Source organism: Saccopteryx bilineata, chromosome 5 (genome assembly GCF_036850765.1).
Source record: "Saccopteryx bilineata isolate mSacBil1 chromosome 5, mSacBil1_pri_phased_curated, whole genome shotgun sequence".
Classification (NCBI taxonomy): domain Eukaryota; kingdom Metazoa; phylum Chordata; class Mammalia; order Chiroptera; family Emballonuridae; genus Saccopteryx; species Saccopteryx bilineata.
In genome coordinates this window covers 33,282,658-33,304,721 of record NC_089494.1, presented here as the reverse complement: position 1 = coordinate 33,304,721, position 22,064 = coordinate 33,282,658, and the positions used below count along the sequence as shown (strand labels likewise).

At 36.9% G+C, this 22,064-nt stretch overlaps 1 protein-coding gene across 8 annotated transcripts in view; it reads right to left on the bottom strand.

The window, feature by feature from the left end:
- Positions 1 to 22,064, bottom strand: part of NBEAL1 (neurobeachin like 1) — a 181,925-nt gene that overhangs the window by 63,910 nt on the left and 95,951 nt on the right. For all 8 annotated transcript variants that reach the window (XM_066279146.1, XM_066279151.1, XM_066279145.1 and 5 more), the window contains 7 exons: positions 16,825 to 17,130; positions 16,585 to 16,734; positions 12,955 to 13,112; positions 5,889 to 6,013; positions 4,052 to 4,178; positions 1,487 to 1,635; positions 766 to 899 (listed from right to left, as the gene is read on the bottom strand). In XM_066279146.1, coding sequence (XP_066135243.1) covers positions 766 to 899; positions 1,487 to 1,635; positions 4,052 to 4,178; positions 5,889 to 6,013; positions 12,955 to 13,112; positions 16,585 to 16,734; positions 16,825 to 17,130 — 1,149 coding nt within the window. The remainder of the gene's footprint in view (positions 1 to 765; positions 900 to 1,486; positions 1,636 to 4,051; positions 4,179 to 5,888; positions 6,014 to 12,954; positions 13,113 to 16,584; positions 16,735 to 16,824; positions 17,131 to 22,064) is intronic.

Below are 22,064 nucleotides of genomic sequence, written 5' to 3'. Positions count from 1 at the left end.
TCCAGGTGAGCTGAGAAGCAGATGCCAAGACAAACTTGAACATGAAACAATTTTATTAAGAGAGATGCCTGTGAAAGAAGACGGAGAGAGAGCTAAACAAGGTGCGGACAGATGTCAGAATGTGATGTAAGTCTGACTCCAAGTGAACAGCAGAGGGAAGGATGAGGCAAGTAATGTGTCGAAGGTCACACAGCTAGTGGTGGAGCTGATACTTGGACCTGGAGAACCTGGCTTCAGTGGTAATCTATTAACCACTTACACTGTTTAAGAATTTACTCCAGAAGAAATTCATATCCCATTACTGCTGAATCGAACCCAACTTAATCTTATAAATCCAATCATATTACATATATTGCATTCTTTATATATTGCATTTTATTTCACAATTGGATGCAGTGAGGTACCTACCTACTCAATTTTCTACTACCTGCACACATATACAGACTGAAAACAAGCACTCTCTAAACACTGAAACATGAATCCCAACAAAAACTCATATTCATATACTGGCTAGCCTCTCAAGTACAAGGTGGGGCAAAAGTAGGTTTACAGTTGTGAGTACATGAAACACAGGGTTTATTCCTGTATTATTATTTTCCATAAAAACAACTGTAAACCTACTTTTGCGCCACTCTGTATATACTTTTCCCTCTAATGTTCTGACTTGATGAAAGAATAAAGTTGAAAGTTTCACTAGAGCTCACTGCCTGGAAAATTAATTCAAGCTAATACTTTGGGCTTCCAGAAAGGTAGCGTCTTACATACCTCTTTCTTGAAATTGAGAAAGTAGTTGGATTGGTCAACATGAAAAATCTCAAGGGCTGACCTCCTTAAATTGTAGCGCCTCAGGTGAATCTCTCGAACTTGAGAATGAGGCCACTTGAAATCAAAGCCTATTCCTTAAAACAGAAGAAATCTTGTGACTAAGGTACCATATAAAGTTACTCATACTATGCAGAAAATATCTCCTAGTTCCTGACGAAAACAGCACTTAGGGAATAGGAATTCAATTTCTACATCCAAAACAACAATTGTTAAATATATTGGATGCTTACATTGTTTCTATTAAAACAACTTTAAAATCCTATAGCTATTCTATTCCCCATTAGAATAGAAAATAATTCTGAATATTATATTTTAGAAACATTTTTCTCTGTTGACATCTTGGATTTAAATATCCTCTTATGTTCAGAAAAAGGATTAGGTGAAAAGCCTACAGGAATAAGTGGACATACAAATAAAATTAAAATTGTATTTTATAACAAGTTTATAGCAATCCCCCCAACCAAACCTCTTGAAAACATTAACAAAAGCATTCTCTTCAATACATTGTTGAATATAAATTTAATTCCATACCGATTCTCCATCCTCTTTTTACATGATAGATTTAACTCCACAGTCTCATCTTACTTTTTTCACATTAATGATTGATAAACTGGATACTTAACTATTGAAAAACAGAAAGTATTTTCCCAGAACTCCTCACCATCTTCTTTCTCAATGCTGCCATCATAGAAGTAAATGTGTTGAGTAGTGATCTCTAATCTGCCAGGAATTATGTCAATTATTGTAACAAGTTCACAGTCTACTGACAACACCAATTTTTCTTTTTGATCCTGTTCTTTTTTCTCATCACTGTAAAAACAAAAACCAACCAAACAACAAACACCCAACAATGTATTTTGTGTAAGTAAAAAATATTATATTCAAATATAAATCTCATGTCTATAATATATCCAATAATTTACAGAAAATATTCTACTGCATATTAAATTACTTAAATATTATCCAAATATTCTAATTACCCAATAACTCAGTTTCAAAAAATATGTTTTAGATTTTAACTGTATATGATCCATTAAAACAAAATATAGTGAATCTTTAACACTATCGGCAGAGGTCAGTTCTAACATGCAGCAATACTGGTAATGTCATTTTAGTTATATTTGGGACACACAATTGACCCAGGTAATGTATGAATTTGTGAATAAAGGATCACATCATTAGTGGTATCATAAATTATTATTAAAAGTACTAATTATGACTGATTTTTATACTGTAAAATCAGCCTTTTCAAGAGTAAATCAAACTAGAGCATCACCATCATAGCATCCCATGACAAGATGCGAAATAATACTATGCACAGCTAATCCCATACCTTACTTAAAGGAAAGTCATCTTGATTTGGATGACTGATATAATTTATATTTGTTGAAGGGTATAAATGGGAAGTGACAGTCTTCTGGTGGCTCGGGTGACCTTTAACTATGAAATATAGAAATGGGAACTCCTACTACTCACAGAATATTATTCATGTAAGTCCTTGAAGCTAGTTGCTCTCTGGTATAGATATTTCACATCTGTTTCATTTCCAGGACAGAAATGACTAAGTCTAATTTTGTTTCCAATGGATTTCCATGAAGAATCTTAATCTACTTGAAATACTGCAGCCCTTAACTTAAAGCTAAGCTTTAAAAAAAGTTAAAAATTAAGAATGTTTTCTTAATCTGTGAAATTCCAGTATTTACTATGATGAAAAGGAGAAATAAGTGATCTAAGAGTGTAAACAGTCAAATGTTATTACACTTTAAAATAGTTACAATAGTAAATTTTATGTTATGTGAATCTCAAATTTCAAAAACTAGCTTTCAGTTTTTTTAAAGTAGCCATAAATGAAGGCAAAATAAAGACCTTCACAGATAACAAAGTCTAAGAGAATTTGTGGCTATTAGATCTTCAGGCTGAAGGGAAATGACACAAAATAATTTGAATGCACTAAAAACAAATCAAGTGTGTAAGTATGGTAATTATATAGGCAAATATAAAGGAAGGCATAGTTATTTAGTTTTCTCTTTTTCTTCCCTTAACTGACTGAAAGATGAGCATATAAAACAGAAATTATAAAACTGTACTGTTGGGCTTAAAATACATATACGTCTAATATTTACAACAATAATATAAAGGAGACATGAGGAAATAAAAATATTTTTTCTTAGATGTTTTTAAACTACAGATACAAAATTTAGAAATACATCTACGGCTATTTAAATTATTTCTTCCTGAGGCAAGTTTGGTAATTTGTATCTTTTAAGAATTTATCCATTTCAGCCTGACCAGATGATGGCTCAGTGGATAGAGCATTGACCTGAGAGACTGAGGACCCAAGTTTGAAATTCCAAGGTCACAGGCTTGAGCATGGGCTCACCAGCTTCAGCGTGGGGTCACCGGCCTGGCATGGGATCATACATATGACCCCATGGTCGCTGGCTTGAAGCCCAAGATTGCTGGCTTGAACAAGGGGTCACTGGCTTGGCCAGAGTTCCTCTTGGCCCCACTTCACTGTCAAGGCACATTATGAGAAGCAATCAATGAACAACTAAATTGCCACAACGATGAGTTGACGCTTCTCATCTCTCTTCCTGTTTGTTTCTCTCTCTCTTCTCATTAATAATAATATGTATAATAATAATAATTTATCCATGTAAGTCCTCAGATTTACTGGCATAACATTGTCATTAGTATTTATTTTTATTCGTTTTAATATTTGTAGCATTATCTCCTACTTCATACCTGATACCAGTAATTTACATTGTTTTGTTTTTTCTTTCTTTCTTAACCAGTCTGACTAGAGGTATATTGTTTTGTTATCTGTTTTGTAATAACCAGCTTTAGTTTTCTTTGATCTTTCCTTTTGTTTTTTCTTCTTTTTCATGAATTTGTTTTTTATTTTTAGAATTTCTTTCTTTTGCTTAAGTTATATTTCATGCTGTACTTTCTAGCTAAATGCAGCTTTAGCAATATACCATAAATTTGATGTTATGTTAACATTCAATTCAAATACTTTCTGATTTAAAGGTCTAAACTTCTTCAAGTAATCCCAACACTAAGAAGCCTTTCTCAGTAATCTCAGTTAACACTGATACACTTCTGTAGCACTGTTAGACCCCAGAAACATAGAGTATTAAAATTTCAAGCAACTGTCTTCTACTGTTTAGCAATCCCATTTCTCAGAACAAAATAATTTTAAATTCTCTCAAGTGCATATACATACATATTTCCTCTAGCTGTTATTTCCTCTTCAGAAAGATCTAATTTATCTTCCTCCATATCACTAACTTTGACTTGTTTCACTACTTCCAAAAGCAATGAGTCACTGGAAGCCTGAGAATGTTGAACACCTGTTTAACAACAAAATATCTATTAAACACAAAGTAAAAAAAGTCATATTATAGCTCCCCTCTGTAATTTCTGACTATTAATTATATGATAATATATAAGTAAAACAGGTATTTAACTCTCCTAATTAATTTTATGACATCAACTGTATTGACCAATATATTGAGGCAACTTTAAAAAATAAAAACTGGGGCCCTGGCCGGTTGGCTCAGCGGTAGAGCGTCGGCCTAGCGTGCGGAGGACCCGGGTTCGATTGCCGGCCAGGGCACACAGGAGAAGCGCCCATTTGCTTCTCCACCCCTCCGCCGCGCTTTCCTCTCTGTCTCTCTCGTCCCCTCCCGCAGCCAAGGCTCCATTGGAGCAAAGATGGCCCGGGCGCTGGGGATGGCTCTGTGGCCTCTGCCTCAGGCGCTAGAGTGGCTCTGGTCGCAACAAGGCGACGCCCAGGATGGGCAGAGCATCGCCCCCTGGTGGGCAGAGCTTCGCCCCTGGTGGGCGTGCCGGGTGGATCCCGGTCGGGCGCATGCGGGAGTCTGTCTGACTGTCTCTCCCTATTTCCAGCTTCAGAAAAATGAAAAGAAAAAAAAAAAAGAAAAAAAAAACAAAACAAAACTGGTACTAATTTCACCAAGACCTTAGTCACTGGACACAATAGAACACAACAGACACAAAGGAACACAGGTGGCTTTGGTAAAATACAATTTAGTATACATATAACTAACTGGCCAATGACTCTTAGTAATCAATATTTAAGAGTATTTCACAGACTCTCTTCAAAAAGGATGGCCCTGGCCGGTTGGCTCAGCGTTAGAGCGTCGGCCTAGCGTGCGGAGGACCCGGGTTCGATTCCCGGTCAGGGCACACAGGAAAAGCACCCATTTGCTTCTCCACCCCTCCGCCGCGCCTTCCTCTCTGTCTCTCTCTTCCCCTCCCGCAGCCAAGGCTCCATTGGAGCAAAGATGGCCTGGGCGCTGGGGATGGCTCTGTGGCCTCTGCCTCAGGCGCTAGAGTGGCTCTGGTCGCAACATGGCGACACCCAGGATGGGCAGAGCATCGCCCCATGGTGGGCGTGCCGGGTGGATCCCGGTCGGGCGCATGGGGGAGTCTGTCTGTCTCTCCCTGTTTCCAGCTTCAGAAAAATGCAAAAAAAAAAAAGGGGGGGGCGGAGAAATGCTAAGTCAGATGGTTAGGAAAGAATGGCTTTTTAAAGAATTATAGAAACTCTTTAAAATCTACTTCGAATTACCACCAGGCAATGGTGGAATTAAGCACTTTTTCCTAGACAAAGACATTGGCTCATCTAAGATACTAAGTATACAGAATTCTGTAAGAATATGTTGTACAAGAAAGAACTGCTAGAGATGCTCGGTTCTTTAGATCTGTTTAGTATCAGTCTCAGTCTTGGTAGGCAAAACTAAGGGGAAAGGACCATTGTTTCAATGTACCATAATGTTCACATTTCACATGAATGACAGTATAATTTTATAGTTTTAAATTATGTTTTTGTTTTAAAAATTGTTATTAATTGAAATAGAAAGTCATATTAAGTTCAAGCCAAAGGTAAAAGCATTAAATATATACACGTTTAAATATCAATTCTAAAACATCAACCTTGTTTGATGAGTAAATAATTTTGAAACTAATGAAAATAATGAAGCCCACCAAAACCATTACTATCTTCAATAAATAAATAAATAGCTATTGAAACTCACCTAGATTATCTCTCAAAGCACTAGCTTCCTCGTGGGTTTTGAAGTTATAATTCGGCACCAGTTTAAGTCTCATACGGGAATAATTTTCCACATTAGCTAGTTTCCAGTGCATTGGATTTTGTTTCCTATGAATGTTCATAAGTAAACATGTACAATTACTTAGCTTAAGAAAGTATCCGGTACTTTGCATGTGTTTAACATCATTTTATAAAAACATTCACATTGACCTAAAAACAACTCTAAAAGAAAACCAATGTGAGTACAAGTAGCTACAGTTTATATACATGAGGTATCTAAGACAGGCTAATTTTTTTTGCCTTAAATTCCATGTAGTTTATAGGTAACAGAAATAAGATCTGAACATAAATCTTCACATGTATTACTTGGTATCTTTTAACTCTTCCACTGCTATACACATTATTAACTAGCTATACCAGTTTATTCTAAATAGTTTTCAAAATAAAGTAATTTTATTAAAAATAAATATAATTACAAATAGATAAAAAATATAAGAGTTAAAACTCTTAGAAAAAAAGGATAAATCTTCATGACCTTAGAGTTGGGAAGGTAACTTAGATATGACATCTAAAATACAAGGAACAGAAGAGAAAAATAGATAAATTGAACTTCAAAATTCAAAAATTTGTGCACTAAAGGCCACTATCAAATAAGTGAAAAGATGACCTACATACTTACAAATAATGAGTCTATTATTTATATTCTATATATTACAAATATTATTTATATATATTCTATATATTCTATTATTTATATATATTCTATATATTACAAATAATATATTGGGTCTATTATTGAGAATATAAAAAGAACTCTTACAAGTCAAGCACAAAGTCAAACAATCCAATATAAAAATAGGCAAAGTACAGTACTTGGATAGAGATTTTTCCAAAGACATATATAACTGGCCAACAAGTACATAAAAAGATGCTTGATGTCATTAGTCATTAGTTAAATGTAACAATATCATAAAATATCACTTCATACCCACTAGAATGGTCATAACTTAAAAATCAGAAAATGACAAGTACTGGTAAGTTGTGGAGAAGTGGAATCCTCAAGCACTGCTAATGACAATGTAAAGTGGTACAGCTGCTGTGAAAAACAGTCTGGCAGATCCTCAGTAAGTTAAGGACAAAATTATCATAAGACCAGCAAATCTGCTCATAGGTATACTCCCAAAAGAATTAAATATGGGTATTGAAATTAAAAACTTGTTCACAAATGTTCATAGCAATACTAGTCACAAGGAAAACAACCTAAATGTTTCAATTTCTGGTGAATGAATAGACCAGATGTGGTGGTATAACCATACAATGTAACATTTGGCTATAAAAAGGAAAGAAGTACTGATACATTCTACAATATAATGAAAACATATGCCAAGTGAAAAAAAAACAGACACAAAGACCACATATTATATGATTCCATTTATATGAAATATTCAGACTAGACAAATCCAGGGTTGCCGGGGCCGAGAGAAGGGATAATAGGCAGTGACTGCTTAAGAGGTCCTGGGATTCCTTTTAATATGATGAAAATACTGAAGCTGGACAGTGGTGGTCATTACACAACATAATGAATGTACTTAATACCACTAAATTGTCAATTTTTAATGGTTAAAATTTTAGATGTGTTTACCACAATAAAAAAGGACTGTAAAAATACATACCTATATCATATATTATGAGATATTACTTAGGATCAAGTAAAAAAAATTGTAAAATATTCAAGCACAAAGCATCACTAACCCTAGCTCAGATCCATAGCTCATAATCCACAAGACAACCAAATTCATTAAAAGATCTTTTACCATTTTTTAAGGAGAGATAAAGAGGCAAGTACAACAGTCAATGCTCTTAATGAGTAGAGTCTCATAGACATAACAAACTATACCACAATTCAGAAAGTAAAAAACTCTAGTGGTAGAGATAAAAATCCATTCAGGTATGTATCTTAATTATCATTTTTATCAATATCCCCAATTTGTATGTGAGAGAACTGAGGCTGAATATGGCTACTTTCTTTTTTTTTTTACAGAAGCAGAGATAGACAGGGACAGACAGACAGGAACGGAGAGAGATGAGAAGCATCAATCATCAGTTTCTCGTTGCGCATTGCAACTTCTTAGTTGTTCATTGATTGCTTTCTCATATGTGCCTTGACCGTGGGCCTTCAGCAGACCGAGTAACCCCTTGCTGGAGCCAGCGACCTTGGGTCCAAGCTGGTGAGCTTTTTGCTCAAGCCAGATGAGCCCGCGCTCAAGCTGGCGACCTCGGGGTCTCGAACCTGGGTCCTTCCGCATCCCAGTCCGACGCTCTATCCACTGCGCCACCACCTGGTCAGGCAGAATATGGCTACTTTCTTAAGGTTATATAGCTTATAAATATCAAAGTTGGGACTTGAACTCATGGCCTCTGACTTCAGTAGCTCATTTGCTCTAACACTGGGGTCCTACTTTTCTCAATCTTCTTTCTCAGGGACAAAAACTCTCATCTGAAGACCCTAGGCATGTCTGGATTCCTGCTTCCAGATTAATGCTAACTGTGGATTTCTTGCTTACTGTCAGTCTTTTGCTACCTTACTAGCAAGTCTTAACTACATTCTACTGGCATCCGTCAATGAATTAGCATGGTTCTTTATTCTCCTGGAACCACACAGCTATTAATATTTAGTAGGCTTCCCATGGCAGCTGGAGATCCCAGTGACTACTGCCATAGGGACCTTCTCTTTCTTATACTAGAGCTCAGATGCAGGCTACATGACATTTCGTTTTCAGCACTACAACCAAGGGACAGCTCCAATAAATTCTGTTCTGGGAAAAACCACTCAATGTTTTGTCTGAAATAGCTCTTTCAGACACTGCAGTATAATTTGTGATTTTACATTTTTTTGGTTGTAAGTAAAGGAAACAAAAGTTAAATTGCTTATAAGCACATAAGATATATATCAGCTCTTGTAACTTGCAAGGCTAGGAGGGTGTTTAGTCTGGATGGATCCAGAGGCTTAATTAATTAAATAATGCTACCAGTAATCATTCTCTCACCTCTCAGACTGGCTTCTCCACATGATAGGTGGAGCCACAGCCTGAGACTCACACTCTGTTAGGTTAGTGATCCCAAAAGACACAATCTTCCCTGACAGCATCAGCAGCAAAATCTCAGGGGAGGATAATTGCCCGATTCGAGTCTGTGGCACCTCTATGATGAAGCAGATTGGGAGAGGCCTTATCAGAGTGGGCTCCTCACCAAAAGGAGGGACTTTAGTACCAGGAGGAAGTGGTGCTAGAGATACAAAAATAATGGGGTTCCCTGTAGCCAGCATCCTTAGGGGAACTCTCACAATGCACAAATAATCTGAGGCCTGTTGAGAAATAAAGCCATCATTTCCCTTGGTAGTATCTGAACCCAGCTTTCCACATCAGCAAAAGCTCCAGATTATAGCTCTCCTGCTTCCTCACTGTTTCATTCCCAACAAACAGGTTCACAGACACATGTAAACTAGGTCTGGGAATAGCCTGGAGTGCCTGAAAATACCCCAGGACTGATATGCAAATAAAATCCTAACACCAAGTTCAGGTTAGTGCAGTCAATTCAATAATGGCTTCACAGAATGTGTAGTATATGAATAGTTTTCTATAAAACACATGTGATAAAAAGAGCATTTTCCTTTTCTGCAAACAAGATGCTGTCAATTCACTTGATCCATCTGTGAGGAATTCGTTTGTGTTTCACTGTGCAAGACACTAATTTACTTTCTCTATATTTTTATTTTGTGTCCCTCCTTCATTTTTATTCCCATCCCCTCATCCACCTTCCCTCTGGCAACCATCAGCTTTTTCTCTGTATCTATTGTCTGTTTCTACTTTGTTTTGTTTATTCATTTGTTATTTTTAGATGCCCTAAAAGTGAAATTACACAGTATTTTTCTTTCTCTGTATGACTCATTTCATTTGGCATAACATCCTCTAGGTCCATCCATATTGTCACAAATTGCAAGATTTCATTCCTTTATTGAAAAATAATATTCTATTATCTATAGATGTGTGTGTGTGTACACCACAACTTCTTTATCTACTTGTCTATTGATGGACATCTGGCTTGCTTCCATATCTTGGCTATTACCAGTAATGCTGCAATAAATATGGGGGTGCATATATCTTTTTGAATTAGTGCTTTTATTTTTAAATAAACACCTAGAAGTGGAATTGAAAGACTATGTGGCAGCTCTATTTAAAATTTTTTTTTGCAGAATCTCCATACTGTTTTCCATAGTGGCTGTGCTAATTTACAATCCCACAAACAGGACACAACAGTTTCTTTTTCTCCACACCTCATCAGCATTTGTCATTTGTGGATTCATTGATAATAGCCATTCTAATAAATATGAGATAATATTTCATTATGGTTTTATATTTTTTTAGATTTTATTTATTCATTTTGAGAGAGGGGGGGGGAAGAGCAGGAAGCATCAACTCCCACATGTGCCTTGACCAGGCAAGCCCAGGGTTTCAAACTAGTGACCTCCGAGTTCCAGGTCAATGCTTTATCCACTGCGCCACCACAGGTCAGGCTCATTATGGTTTTAATTTGCATTTCTAAGATGATTAGTGAGATTGAGCATCTTTTCATATGTCTGTTGGTCATCTGTATGTCCTCTTTGGAGAAATGTCTGTTCAGTTCCTCTGCCCATTTTTAAATTAAATTGAAGGTTTTTTTGGTATAAAATTGTGTGAGTTCCTTATATATTTTAAATATTACATAGTTAAAGCAACATACAGATCCAATGCCCTATTAAAATATTAATGGCATTCTTCTCAGAATTACTACAACTAATCCTAAAATTTACATGGAACCACTACAAATAGCCAAAGAAATTTTAGAAAGAATATAAATGAAGGTATCACTCTCCCTGGCATCAAACTATACTATAAAGCTACAATAATCAAACAGTGTGGCACTGGGGTAAAACAGATATGTATAAAAAAAACCAAAAAAAACCCCAGATATGTATATAAACAATGTAATGGAACAGCCCACTTTGCGACAGCATGGATGGACAGCATGGAGAGCACATACTAAGTGAAATGTCAGTCAGAGAAAGACAAGTACCTCATTATTTCACTCCTATGTGGAATCTTTATTTTTAATAATTTAACTTTTTAAAAATTTTTTTATTGATTTTAGAGAAAGGAGAGAGAGAAAGGGGAGGGGAGGAGCGGGAAGAATCAATTTCTTGCTTCTCCTATGTGCCTTGATCAGGGTAGCCAGGGCTTTGAACCAGCAACCTCACCATTCCAGGTCGATGCCTCATCCATTGTGCTACCTACCACAGGTCAGGCTCATATGTGGAATCTAACGAATGAAATAAACTAACAAACAAAATAGAAACAGACTCAGATAGCGAACAGGCTGACAGCTGTCAGAGGGGACAGTGATTGCAGGACTGGGTGAAAAAGTGAAGAGATTAAGCAAAAACAAAAGTCATAGAGAACAGTATGGTGATTACTAGAGGGAAGAGGGTGGTGGGTGTAGGTAGGAGAAGATATAAGAAGGATAAATGGTGACAGAGGAGACTTGACTTTGAGTGGTAAACACACAATCCAATATATAAATGATATATTAATATAATTGTACATCTGAAACCTGTATGATTTTATCAACCAATATCAATTCAATAAATTCAATAAAAAAGAAAAAGAGTAGACAGCCCAGAAGTAAATCCTCCCTTAAACAGTCAATTAACCTATGACAAAGGAGGCAAGGATATATACAATGGCAGAAGATACAAATGATACCCCCAATAAGTGATTAATATAAAAAATGTATAAGGAACTCAGATACTATTTTAACTTGGATTTTAAAATTCATATGCTTTTTAACATTCACAGTGCAGCCATAGGAATACATAGCTTGTGATTGTAATCTCTGCCAGCAATTCTTCTCCTCCATTATTTGTTTTCCAAAAGTCATCACTGATAAAAGCTGAGTGTGTTTCTTTTTGTTCTTAATCTCTGCATTTTACATACCTGATGACATTCCATATATTTTTAATCTTTTTTAAATTTAATACAATTCTGTTAACAATTTCCAAGTCTTTAAAAACTAGCCTAATTTTAATGGATTTTGCCTAATTCTAATGGATTTCAGAGAAAGAACATATAAGTAACTTTGTAATGCATTTTTTAAAAACACTACAAAATGTAGGCCCTGGATGGTGGCTCAGTGAATAGAGTGTCAGCATATGGATGTCCTGGGTTCGATTCCTGATCAGAGAACATAGGAGAAGCAACCATCTGCTTCTCTTCCTCTACCTTTCCCCCTTCTCTGCCTCTTCCCCTCCTGCAGCCAGTGGCTCGATAGGTTCAAGAATGGCCCAGGGCACTGAGGATGGCTCAATGTGTCCCAGCACATTGGCCTCAGGCACTAAAAATAGCTCAGTTGATTCAAGCATCAGCCCAGATGGGGTTACTGGGTGGATTCAAGTCAGGGCGCATCCAGGAGTCAGCCTATCTCCCCTCCTCTCACCTCAAATAAATAAATAAATAAATATCCTGATCAGGCAGTGACACAGTGGATAGAGCATCAGCCTGGGACACCAAGGACCCAAGTTGGAATCCCTGAGGTCCCTAGTTTGAGTGCAGGCTCATTCAGCTTGAGCACAATCTCACCAGCTTGACTGCAGGATCATAGACATGACTGTGGTTGCTGACTTGACACTCAAGCTCGCCAGCTTGAACAAGGGGTCACTGGCGTGGCTGGAGGCCCCCCTCCCCATCAAGGCACATATGGTAAAGAAATCAATGAACTAAAGTGCCACAACTATTATGTTAAGTTGATGCTTCTCATCTCTCTCCCTTCCTGTCTCTCTCCCTGTCTCTCTCAGAAATTAAATAAATAAATAAATAAATAAATAAATGTCCCCTTCTCCCATCTCCCATATTCTTTTATAAATCCAAAGTTTTTCAAACTGGATTGAGAGGTCAATGGCTTAAAAAGTTCTAGACCAGAGTTCTAAAGAAAAAGGTTAATAAACGGTATACTCATACCTGTTAGCCCAAGGTCCCCTTTCACATGTAAGATAGACCTGTATCGCTTTCCAGCGTCTCAGAGTGGCTAACTGTTGACTGCTAAGTTGTTTCAGCATATTATTATACCTCAAGTTCTCTTGGCGTGCTTTTCGATTAAATGGTTCCACAAAAAATTCCTGAAAGAGCGAGCAGTAATACCACTGAATCATATATTTACAGGTATATTTTAAATATTAATGTCATAATTCTAAAAATTTGACCCAATAAAATCATATAGTAAAAAAGAAGCTAGTAATCAATAGGATTTTCTTATTCCATTAGAATCATTTTCTTTAATGAAGCATATGATTCTAACCATAACCCCTTTATTTTTTAAAACTTAAGAAAATAACTCGGTTATGGCTGGCTGGCTCAGTGTAGAGTGTTGGCCCAGAATGTGGAAGTCCCAGGCTCAATTCCTGGTCAGGGCACACAGGAGAAGCAATCATCTGCTTCTCTACCCTTCCTCTCTTTTTCTCTCCTGCAGCTATAGCTCGACTGGTTCAGGCTCCAGGTGCTGAGGATGGCTCCTTAGAGCCTCCACCTCAGGGGCTGAAATAGCTCAGCTGAGAGCATGGCCCCAAATAGGCATGGCCCCAGGGGTTGCTGGGTGGATCACAGAAGGGACACATGTAGGAGTCTGTTTCTCTATCTTCCTGCCTCTCGGTTGGAAAAAGAAGAAGAAAAAAGAATTCACCAACAAGAGCCTATGTTATGAAAAAAACATGTATATTTATTTGGTCTTCTTTGTTTCATTGCAATTTTGTACGTAGCATATGGATCATGTACATAATTTATTAAACTGATAACCTATTTCATTTTGTTTAGAGATACTCTAAATGTTATTTTTTAAAATCATAGTTTCCAATTGTTTATTGCTTAACACACAGAAATATGATTAAATTTTGTGTATTGATCTTATATTCTACAGTCTTGCTAACCTCATTAATGATAAGAATTCTTTAGTTGATTCCTTAGAATTTTCTACAGATAATCATGTTATCTGCAAATAGTTTTATTTATTCCTTTACAATATTTATGCCTTAAAATAATTCTTTTTATGTTCTTACTGCATTTGCAACAACTAACAGAACAGTGATGAGGAGTGTGAGAATACATTCCTGTCTAGCTCTCTATCTTCTCTATGCTATAGGAAAGCACTGAGTTTTTCACTTTTAAATACAATGATAGCAATAGGATTTTAGTAGGCATTTAGGAAGTTCCCTTCTAGTTTCAGTTTGCTGAGAGCTTTGCTCATAAATGGATGTTGAATTTTGTCACATACTTTTCTGCATCTAGTGATATGATCATGTATTTTATTCATGATAAGTCTACTAATGGAGTCCATTATATTACCAAATTCTAAACCAGCCTTGAATTCCCAAGATAAATTCTACCTGGTTGTGACATATTGTATTGCTCTATTTGGTTTGCACCTATGTCCCTGGGGCATATTGGTCTGTAGTTTTCTTATACTAATTTATATGATTTGAATGAAGATAATACTGCTCTCATTTAATGAATTGAAAAGTGATTCCACCTTTCTAATTTCTGAAGAGATTGTGAAGAATTAGTGTAATTTCTCCATTAACTGTTTGGTAAAATTTGCCAGTAAAACAACCTGTGCCTGAGGTTTGCAGTTTTGGGAGGTTTTTAGTAATAAATTAGATTTCTTTAGCAAAGCACTATCTAAGTTATCTACTTATTATTGAATTTGTTTTGGAAATTTGCATTTGTCAAGAAATTGTTTCACTGCATGTATGTCATCTTATTTATGCTCATAGATTGGCTTGTAGCAGTCTTTTATGTTCAGGTTGACGTCTGTGCAGTCAGTGGTGATACCTCCACTTTCATACAGGTATTAGTGATTTTTCACTTTTATTTCCTTGCTTTGTCAATCAGGCTAGAAATTTATTGATTTTATTGATATTGTGAATACTAGATTTTTTTAAAATTTTTTTTCTTTTGTATTTTTCTGAAGCTGGAAATGAGGAGAGACAGTCAGACAGACTCCCGCATGCGCCCGACCGGGATCCACCCGGCATGCCCACCAGGGGGCGATGCTCTGCCCCTCCGGGGTGTCGCTCTGTCGAGACCAGAGCCACTCTAGCGCCTGGGGCAGAGGCCAAGGAGCCATCCCCAGCACCTGGGCCATCTTTGCTCCAATGGAGCCTCGGCTGCGGGAGGGGAAGAGAGAGACAGAGAGGAAGGAGAGGGGGAGGGGTGGAGAAGCAGATGGGCGCTTCTCCTGTGTGCCCTGGCCGGAATTGAACCCGGGACTTCTGCACGCCAGGCCGACGCTCTACCACTGAGCCAACCGGCCAGGGCCGAATACTAGATTTTGGTTTCATTATCTGTATTGTTTTTCTGCTTCCAATTTCATTGATTTAGAAACTAATGTAGAATAAATTACTTTTCTTTTTCTAGTTTATTTTATTTTATTTAGAAGTGGGGAGGCAGAGAGATAGACTCCCGCATGTACCCTGACCAGAATCCACCGAGCAAGCCCCCTATAGGGCAATGCTCTGACCACCTGTAGCCACTGCTCTGCTGCTTGGCAACTGAGGTACTTCAGCGCCTGAGTTGAGGCCATGGAGCCAACCTCAGCGCCCAGTGCCCACTTGCTCAAATCAAGCCATGACTGCAGGAAGAAAAGAGAGAAAGAAAAGGAGGAGGGGGGAGGATGGAGAAGCAGATGGTCACTTCTCTGTGTGACCTGACCGGGAATTGAACTTGAGACTTCCACACGCTGGGCTGACCCTCTACCACTGAGCCAACCGGCCAGGGCCCTTTTTCTAGTTTCTTAAGGTTATTTAAATTATAATAATTTATACTTAAAGTATTATACTTAAAATATAATAAATTAAGGAAAACTTAAATTATTAATCTTAATGCCTTTCTTTTATTCTAATATAATTATTTCATTCTATAAATTTCCCTCTAAGCACTGATTTATACTCAAACCCCTACTGCATATAAATACCTACTATCAGCTTAATAAGCATTTTTGCATAATCACTACATATGAAACATTTTTGTGTGTGTGTGACAGAGACAGAGAGAGAAAGAGAAAGGGACAGACAGGAAGGGAGAGAGATGAGAAACATCAATTCTTCATTGTGGCACCTTAGTTGTTCACTGATTGCTATTACATTGCCTTGACCGGGGGCTACAGTAGAGCAAGTGACCCCTGCTCAAACCAGTGACCTTGGGCTCAAACCAGCAACCTTGGGCTTCAAGCCAGCGACCTTTGGGCTCAAGCCTGCAATTCTGTGCTCAAGCTGGTGAGCCTGTGCTCAAGCTGGTGAGCTTGTGCTCAAGCTGGTGAGCCTGTGCTCAAGCTGGCAACCTTGGAATTTTGAACCTGGGTCCTCTGTGTCCCAGTCCAATGCTCTATCCACTGTGTCACCATCTGGTCAGGCATGAAACAGTTTGATATTAAATTTTTAATTGTTACTGATCGATGCTTTTCTTCCAGTTCTGTAATAATTTCAGACCACCAGAAATACTATTTGTTTTCAAAGTTCAGACGTGTTATTACTCTCATGTGAATATTAAATGCCTGAAATCAACATAAAAGCTAGGTATTAAAAGCACAGCAATTTTTACCTGAAACTTTAGCTTGCTTTCTCCTCCTTCCCGGTCTCTTTTATGCATATTCACCATTAAGGCTTCATAACAGTCCTTCCAATAAAGTGCCATATTCTCGTGACTATCATAAAACGTATGGGTTTCATACTGCTTCATAGCAGGTACAATCTTATTTAAAAAATACACAAAATTTAATATATACTTCTATAAAAATAATAATTTAGTAGAAAAACCTCACACAAAAAAGATAAAACTTACATATTTTTCTATGTAAACTTGCCATTCATTTGAACTGCAATACTCTTGAAAATCTTCAAAAAACGATGAACTACCACTGGTAAAAGGTAAAGAAGGGAGGTGCAAGCTCATGAAAAGAAGCTCATAAATTTTGGAAACCAGGGTACGGAAGAGCGGAATCAGAAATGAGTAGATTTCCGTCTGATTCTTGATTGATTGACTTAGAACATGCTGTAGCTTCCCTAAAATATAACATGCTTCATCCTGATATTCAATCACTTTGGTCTGCAGAAGGGTGTTTAGCTTAGCTGATGCCATTGCACAGACCTGGAGAAAAACAACATGAGAAAAAGCAGAATATAGCAGACATTCCCCGAAACCTTTGTACTCTTATTGATCAATGTCACCCCACCAATTTTAATTTTCTAAAGAAAATTTTTTTAAAAAGAGACATTAATGACAGCAAAATTTCTTTCACTCTTCCTGAAGTTGTTTGTCTTTAAATTTATAAATGTAGCACATGCTTAATTTGGAATTAAGTTGTGATGGATAATTAACCATCCAACATCCCGCCCATTCCTCTTACAGTCTGCAAGAATGGGAACATGATTCTATCTCTAGTTCCAACATTAGGTCCTAAAGGTTAAGAGTCAGATAGAATACCCAACACCTTTTCACAGTGACTAGTAAAGTCAACTCACGTCATTGTCTTTGTCACAGGGATTTATTCAGGAATAGCCTTATCAGTGCAAGTTCAGAACTTTTATATAATAACTATTAAAAATTGCAAAGTGTCTCATATATCCCTTCCAAGCTAAAAAGTTAGCCTATCATAGTTTCATAGATTCTGCAGAAAACATGAGACTCCTGGATTAGAAACAAAGATCTACAGCATTAGTAATAGCCAGAATATCAGCATTTACCTTGGTTCCCCAAATTGCAATTCCCATGGTGAGAGATAAATAGGACTAGATGATGTCTGCACACACAGTGGTTGCATTATAGGAGAGAAACCCCAAGCATAGAGAACCCAAATCTTTTATATGGGGCCATAAGTACATCTAAATTTTGCCTGGGAGAGAGACATTACCTTTATTATGCTAGAAAGTAAATAAACCTGCCTTTTGTTCTGGAGGGGAGACATGATCTCTGCTTTTCATTATACATGCATTCTCAGAAAGTTCATAACAAAGACATCTGGTATCTCTATTCATAAAATATGTAGAAACACAAGAGATCCATGAAGAACTATTTACAAACAGTGACTGTAGGAAAAAGCACTTTCTTTCTCTGGATACGAATATGGAAGCATATAACCCCAATAGCAGTTGACAATAAAAGCAGCCACGTTTAGGACAAACTAACACATGATGGAGAGCAGTACTGTGAGAACAGCAAGTAAATGGACCTGGAGCCTTAAACTGACCTTAACTGCAGAAGTTTCAACTACATGAGCCAGTAAGTCTTAATAAGTCAGTTGGGCTTGATGTTTCTGTTATTTGGAATCAAAAGCATTCTGATACATAAAGGACAGTTACACAGGAGACCAAGTCCTTGATCAGAAATCTAATTATCCTTGAAATGACCATGCAAAGGAACAATCTGTATTACTATTAGGCTCAGGCCTTAATCCCCAAGAGAAAGGTAAATGAGGTCACAAATGGGCCTCCTTTTGGCTGTGATAAAGATTTAAGCCTGAAAATCCATAACAGGACAAATGATATAGTATCTCCTTCTCCCTTTACTATAAACCCCAATTCTGAATATTATTACTTTCAAAATAAAAAGAAGCAACAACAACAACAAAAATATTAGAACCTGACATCACTTCAAGAATGCATTTGTAGGCCCTGGCCGGTGGCTCAGTGGGTAGACCATCAGCCAAGTGTATGAATATCCTAGGTTCAATTCCCAGTCAGGACACACAGGAGAACTGACCATCTGCTTCCCTTCTTCCTGTCTCCCTTCTTTATCTCTTCCCCTCCCACAGCCAGTGGCTTGACTGGTTCAAGCATGGCCCTCAGCACTGAAGATAGCTCCATTGGAGCACATCAGCCTCAGGTGCTAAAAGTAGCTAAGTACTTGAGCATTGGAACTAAATGGCATTGTTGGGTGGATCTCCAGTTGAGGCATATATGGGAGTCTGCCTCACTATCTCCCCTCCTCTCACTTGAAAAAAAAAAGAATGCATTTGTGCCAAAAGCTAGTCTGACTTGTATGCATAGGTTTTTACAAGACACATCAGTGAGAGTCCTTGGGCCCTCTTTCTATTAAAGCCTTAAAGAAGTGAATAGCTTTGGAGAAAACAATCTCTAAGAAGACTCATACTTGAACTTTTCTATTTTTAACTTTAGCTTCTACAAATGAAGCTTCTCTACCCTCAGATTTTCTCCAAAGCCCTTCATTTTAGTCTTTAACTAAAGCAGATTAATTCTAATAGAGGCCAATAAATCTAACAAAAAAGTCATACATTTTCCCATCAACCAGAAAATACCAGTACGTACTAACAATTCTGGGGGGTTATGCTATGCATTTTTTAAAAATACTACTTATATAAAAAGTGAAATATTCTGTGCTTTGCTTTTAAGTTAATATTATGGCACATATGAGAAAGCAATCAATGAACAACTAAGATGCAGCAACGAAGAATTGACACTTCTCATCTCTCTCCCTTCCTGACTGTCTGTCTCTATCTGTCCCTCTCTGATTCTTTCTCTGTCTGTCAAAAATAAAATAATAAAATAATAATAAAATAAATAACTATCAGCATGCTAGCTGCAACTGCTTTAAGTCATCAGGTTAATATTAGTGAAAGAGTCAAAAAAACTATTCTCATTCTACTTCTAGGTAGAGGGGAAAAAATACTGCATTGAATATCTATGTGTACAAAGATGGCAGGTATTTCAGATTACTATCTTAAGGATACAATTTCAGAGCAGAACTACTAAACAAGGAATGTAATAATTTTTTACAGGTCTTAGTTTATATATTTTCAAATGGCATTTAAAAGCAGTATAATTCGCCTGACCTGTGGTGGCGCAGTGGATAAAGCGTCAACCTGGAAGACTGCGGTTGCTCCCTGCTTCTCACTCCCTTTCTCTCTCTCTCCTCTCTAAAATGAATAAGTAAAGTCTTTGCCTAACCAGGCAGTGGTGCAGTGGATAGAGCATCAAACTGGGATGTGGAGGACCCAGGTTCAAGACCCCGAGGTCGCCAGCTTGAGTGAGGGCTCATCTGGTTTGAGCAAGACTCACCAGCTTGAAACCAAGGTCACTGGCTCAAGCAAGGGGTCACTCGGTCTGCTGTAGTCCCCCACCCTGGTCAAGGCACATATGAGAAATCAATCAATGAACAACTAAGGAGCCACAATAAAGAATTGATGTTTCTTATCTCTCTCCCTTCCTGTCTGTCTGTCCCCCCCCCTCTCTCTACCAAAAAAAAAAAAAAAAAAAAAAAAAAAAAAAAATATATATATATATATATATATATATATATATATATATAAAAAAGGCAGTATAATTCAAACTTCATATATCACAATGCCCACTTTCTGGTTTAGGTTTTCTGAAATTTCCATGCTTTTTTACAATGAATGTTTATTTTATGATGATGAAAAAAACTATCTTTAAAAAGTTAGTGTCATGGGGAAATGAGTTTGATATAATTAAGAGGAAAAAAAGTTTGTCAAAATATTGATGATTTCAACCATCTGAAAAAATACACACATAAAAATACTAAAATAGTTATTATCTTTTAGGCTATGAGATAGTGAATAAGTTATTTACTTTTTCTCTTTGTGCTTTTGTGTATTTTCCACAATGAGCCTGTTTTACAACATCTAGTGCAAAATACTATCGTCCCTTGCCATATCACGGTTGGTTCACTTTTCATGGTCTCACTATACTGTGGATTTTAAAATTGTACATATCTAATTTTGTATCACAGATTTTTCGCTATATCGAGGGATTTTGCAGTATATAGGTATTTTATGTATTTATTATTTTGATTATTTTTGCAGTAAAATAAGCATTTTCTAACCTTAAATATTGAAAATATAAAAAATATTAATTAAAACATATTAAAAGAATATTAAATTGAAAGCCTTAAAATATATATAAATAATAAAATAAATATAAGGTCACTATGTTCGTGGATTTTTGCCTATTGCGAGGGGTTTTGGAACCTAACCCCCACAATAGACGAAGGACCACTGTATAGCCTTTTAAATTATTTTTTAACTTTTATTTCTTTTTTGGGGGAAGGGAGAGACAGGAAGGGAAAGAGATGATGAGAAGCAACAACTCGTAGTAGCATCACTTTAGTTGTTCATTGATTGCTTCTCATAGGTGCCTTGACTAAGGGACTCAAGCCAAGCCAGTGACCCTTTGCTCAAGCCAGCGACCTTGGGATCATGTTCAAGTTCCCACAACACCGGCAGCCATGTGCTCAAGCTGGTGATCCTGTGCTCAAGCTGTAACCTCGAGATTAATAACCTGGGACCTCAGCAGCAAAGACTGACGCTCTATCCACTATGCCAAAACTGGTTGAGAAAAAGCATGGCCTTTTTTAAATAGAGCACCTTATGGAATTTTAACCTCTTTATGTTCTTATCAATATTATAGCAAGTTCATGTATATCAGAAACCATCTTCCCCTTGACCCTCTTAGCCCCGAGTACTTAAAATTCTAATGCCAAAAGAAATAAAAAAAGGCCAAGTAAATGGCTGTGGGGTACGTGTCATGACTAATCCAACCCACTTTATCACAAGTACCCTAAATAGAAAGGTGACAGAATAAAACTCATATGGAACTTCCCCAACCGTTAAAAATTTTAATTTAAACTGGAAATACTAAATATTCCTTGGGTCCATATTTTTTTCATTTTGGAAATGCAGCACAAAGCTAGTATGTGGCAGACATCCAGTAGGTGTTTGATGGATGAAAAACCATTTAAATAGAATGCAACAACTTACAAAATAATTTTCCTAAAATGTAAGCCCTAAACTGTACATGTATAAATAATCTATGTAAGCAGGCTAGCTTCTAGCTGCACTAAATATAGATATGAGTAATGTCTTCTAATATAAGCTTTGTATAAATACTTTAAAAGGAAACCTTAAAATTATACTGAGACAAAAACATCAGCTGACTCTTAAGTTTCTTTCTAATCTCATAAAACTGAAACTAGAATAAAATCAAAGATATCTTTGGAATAAAAAGGTAAACAGTGAGAACATATTATCATTTAGTTATCACACAAAT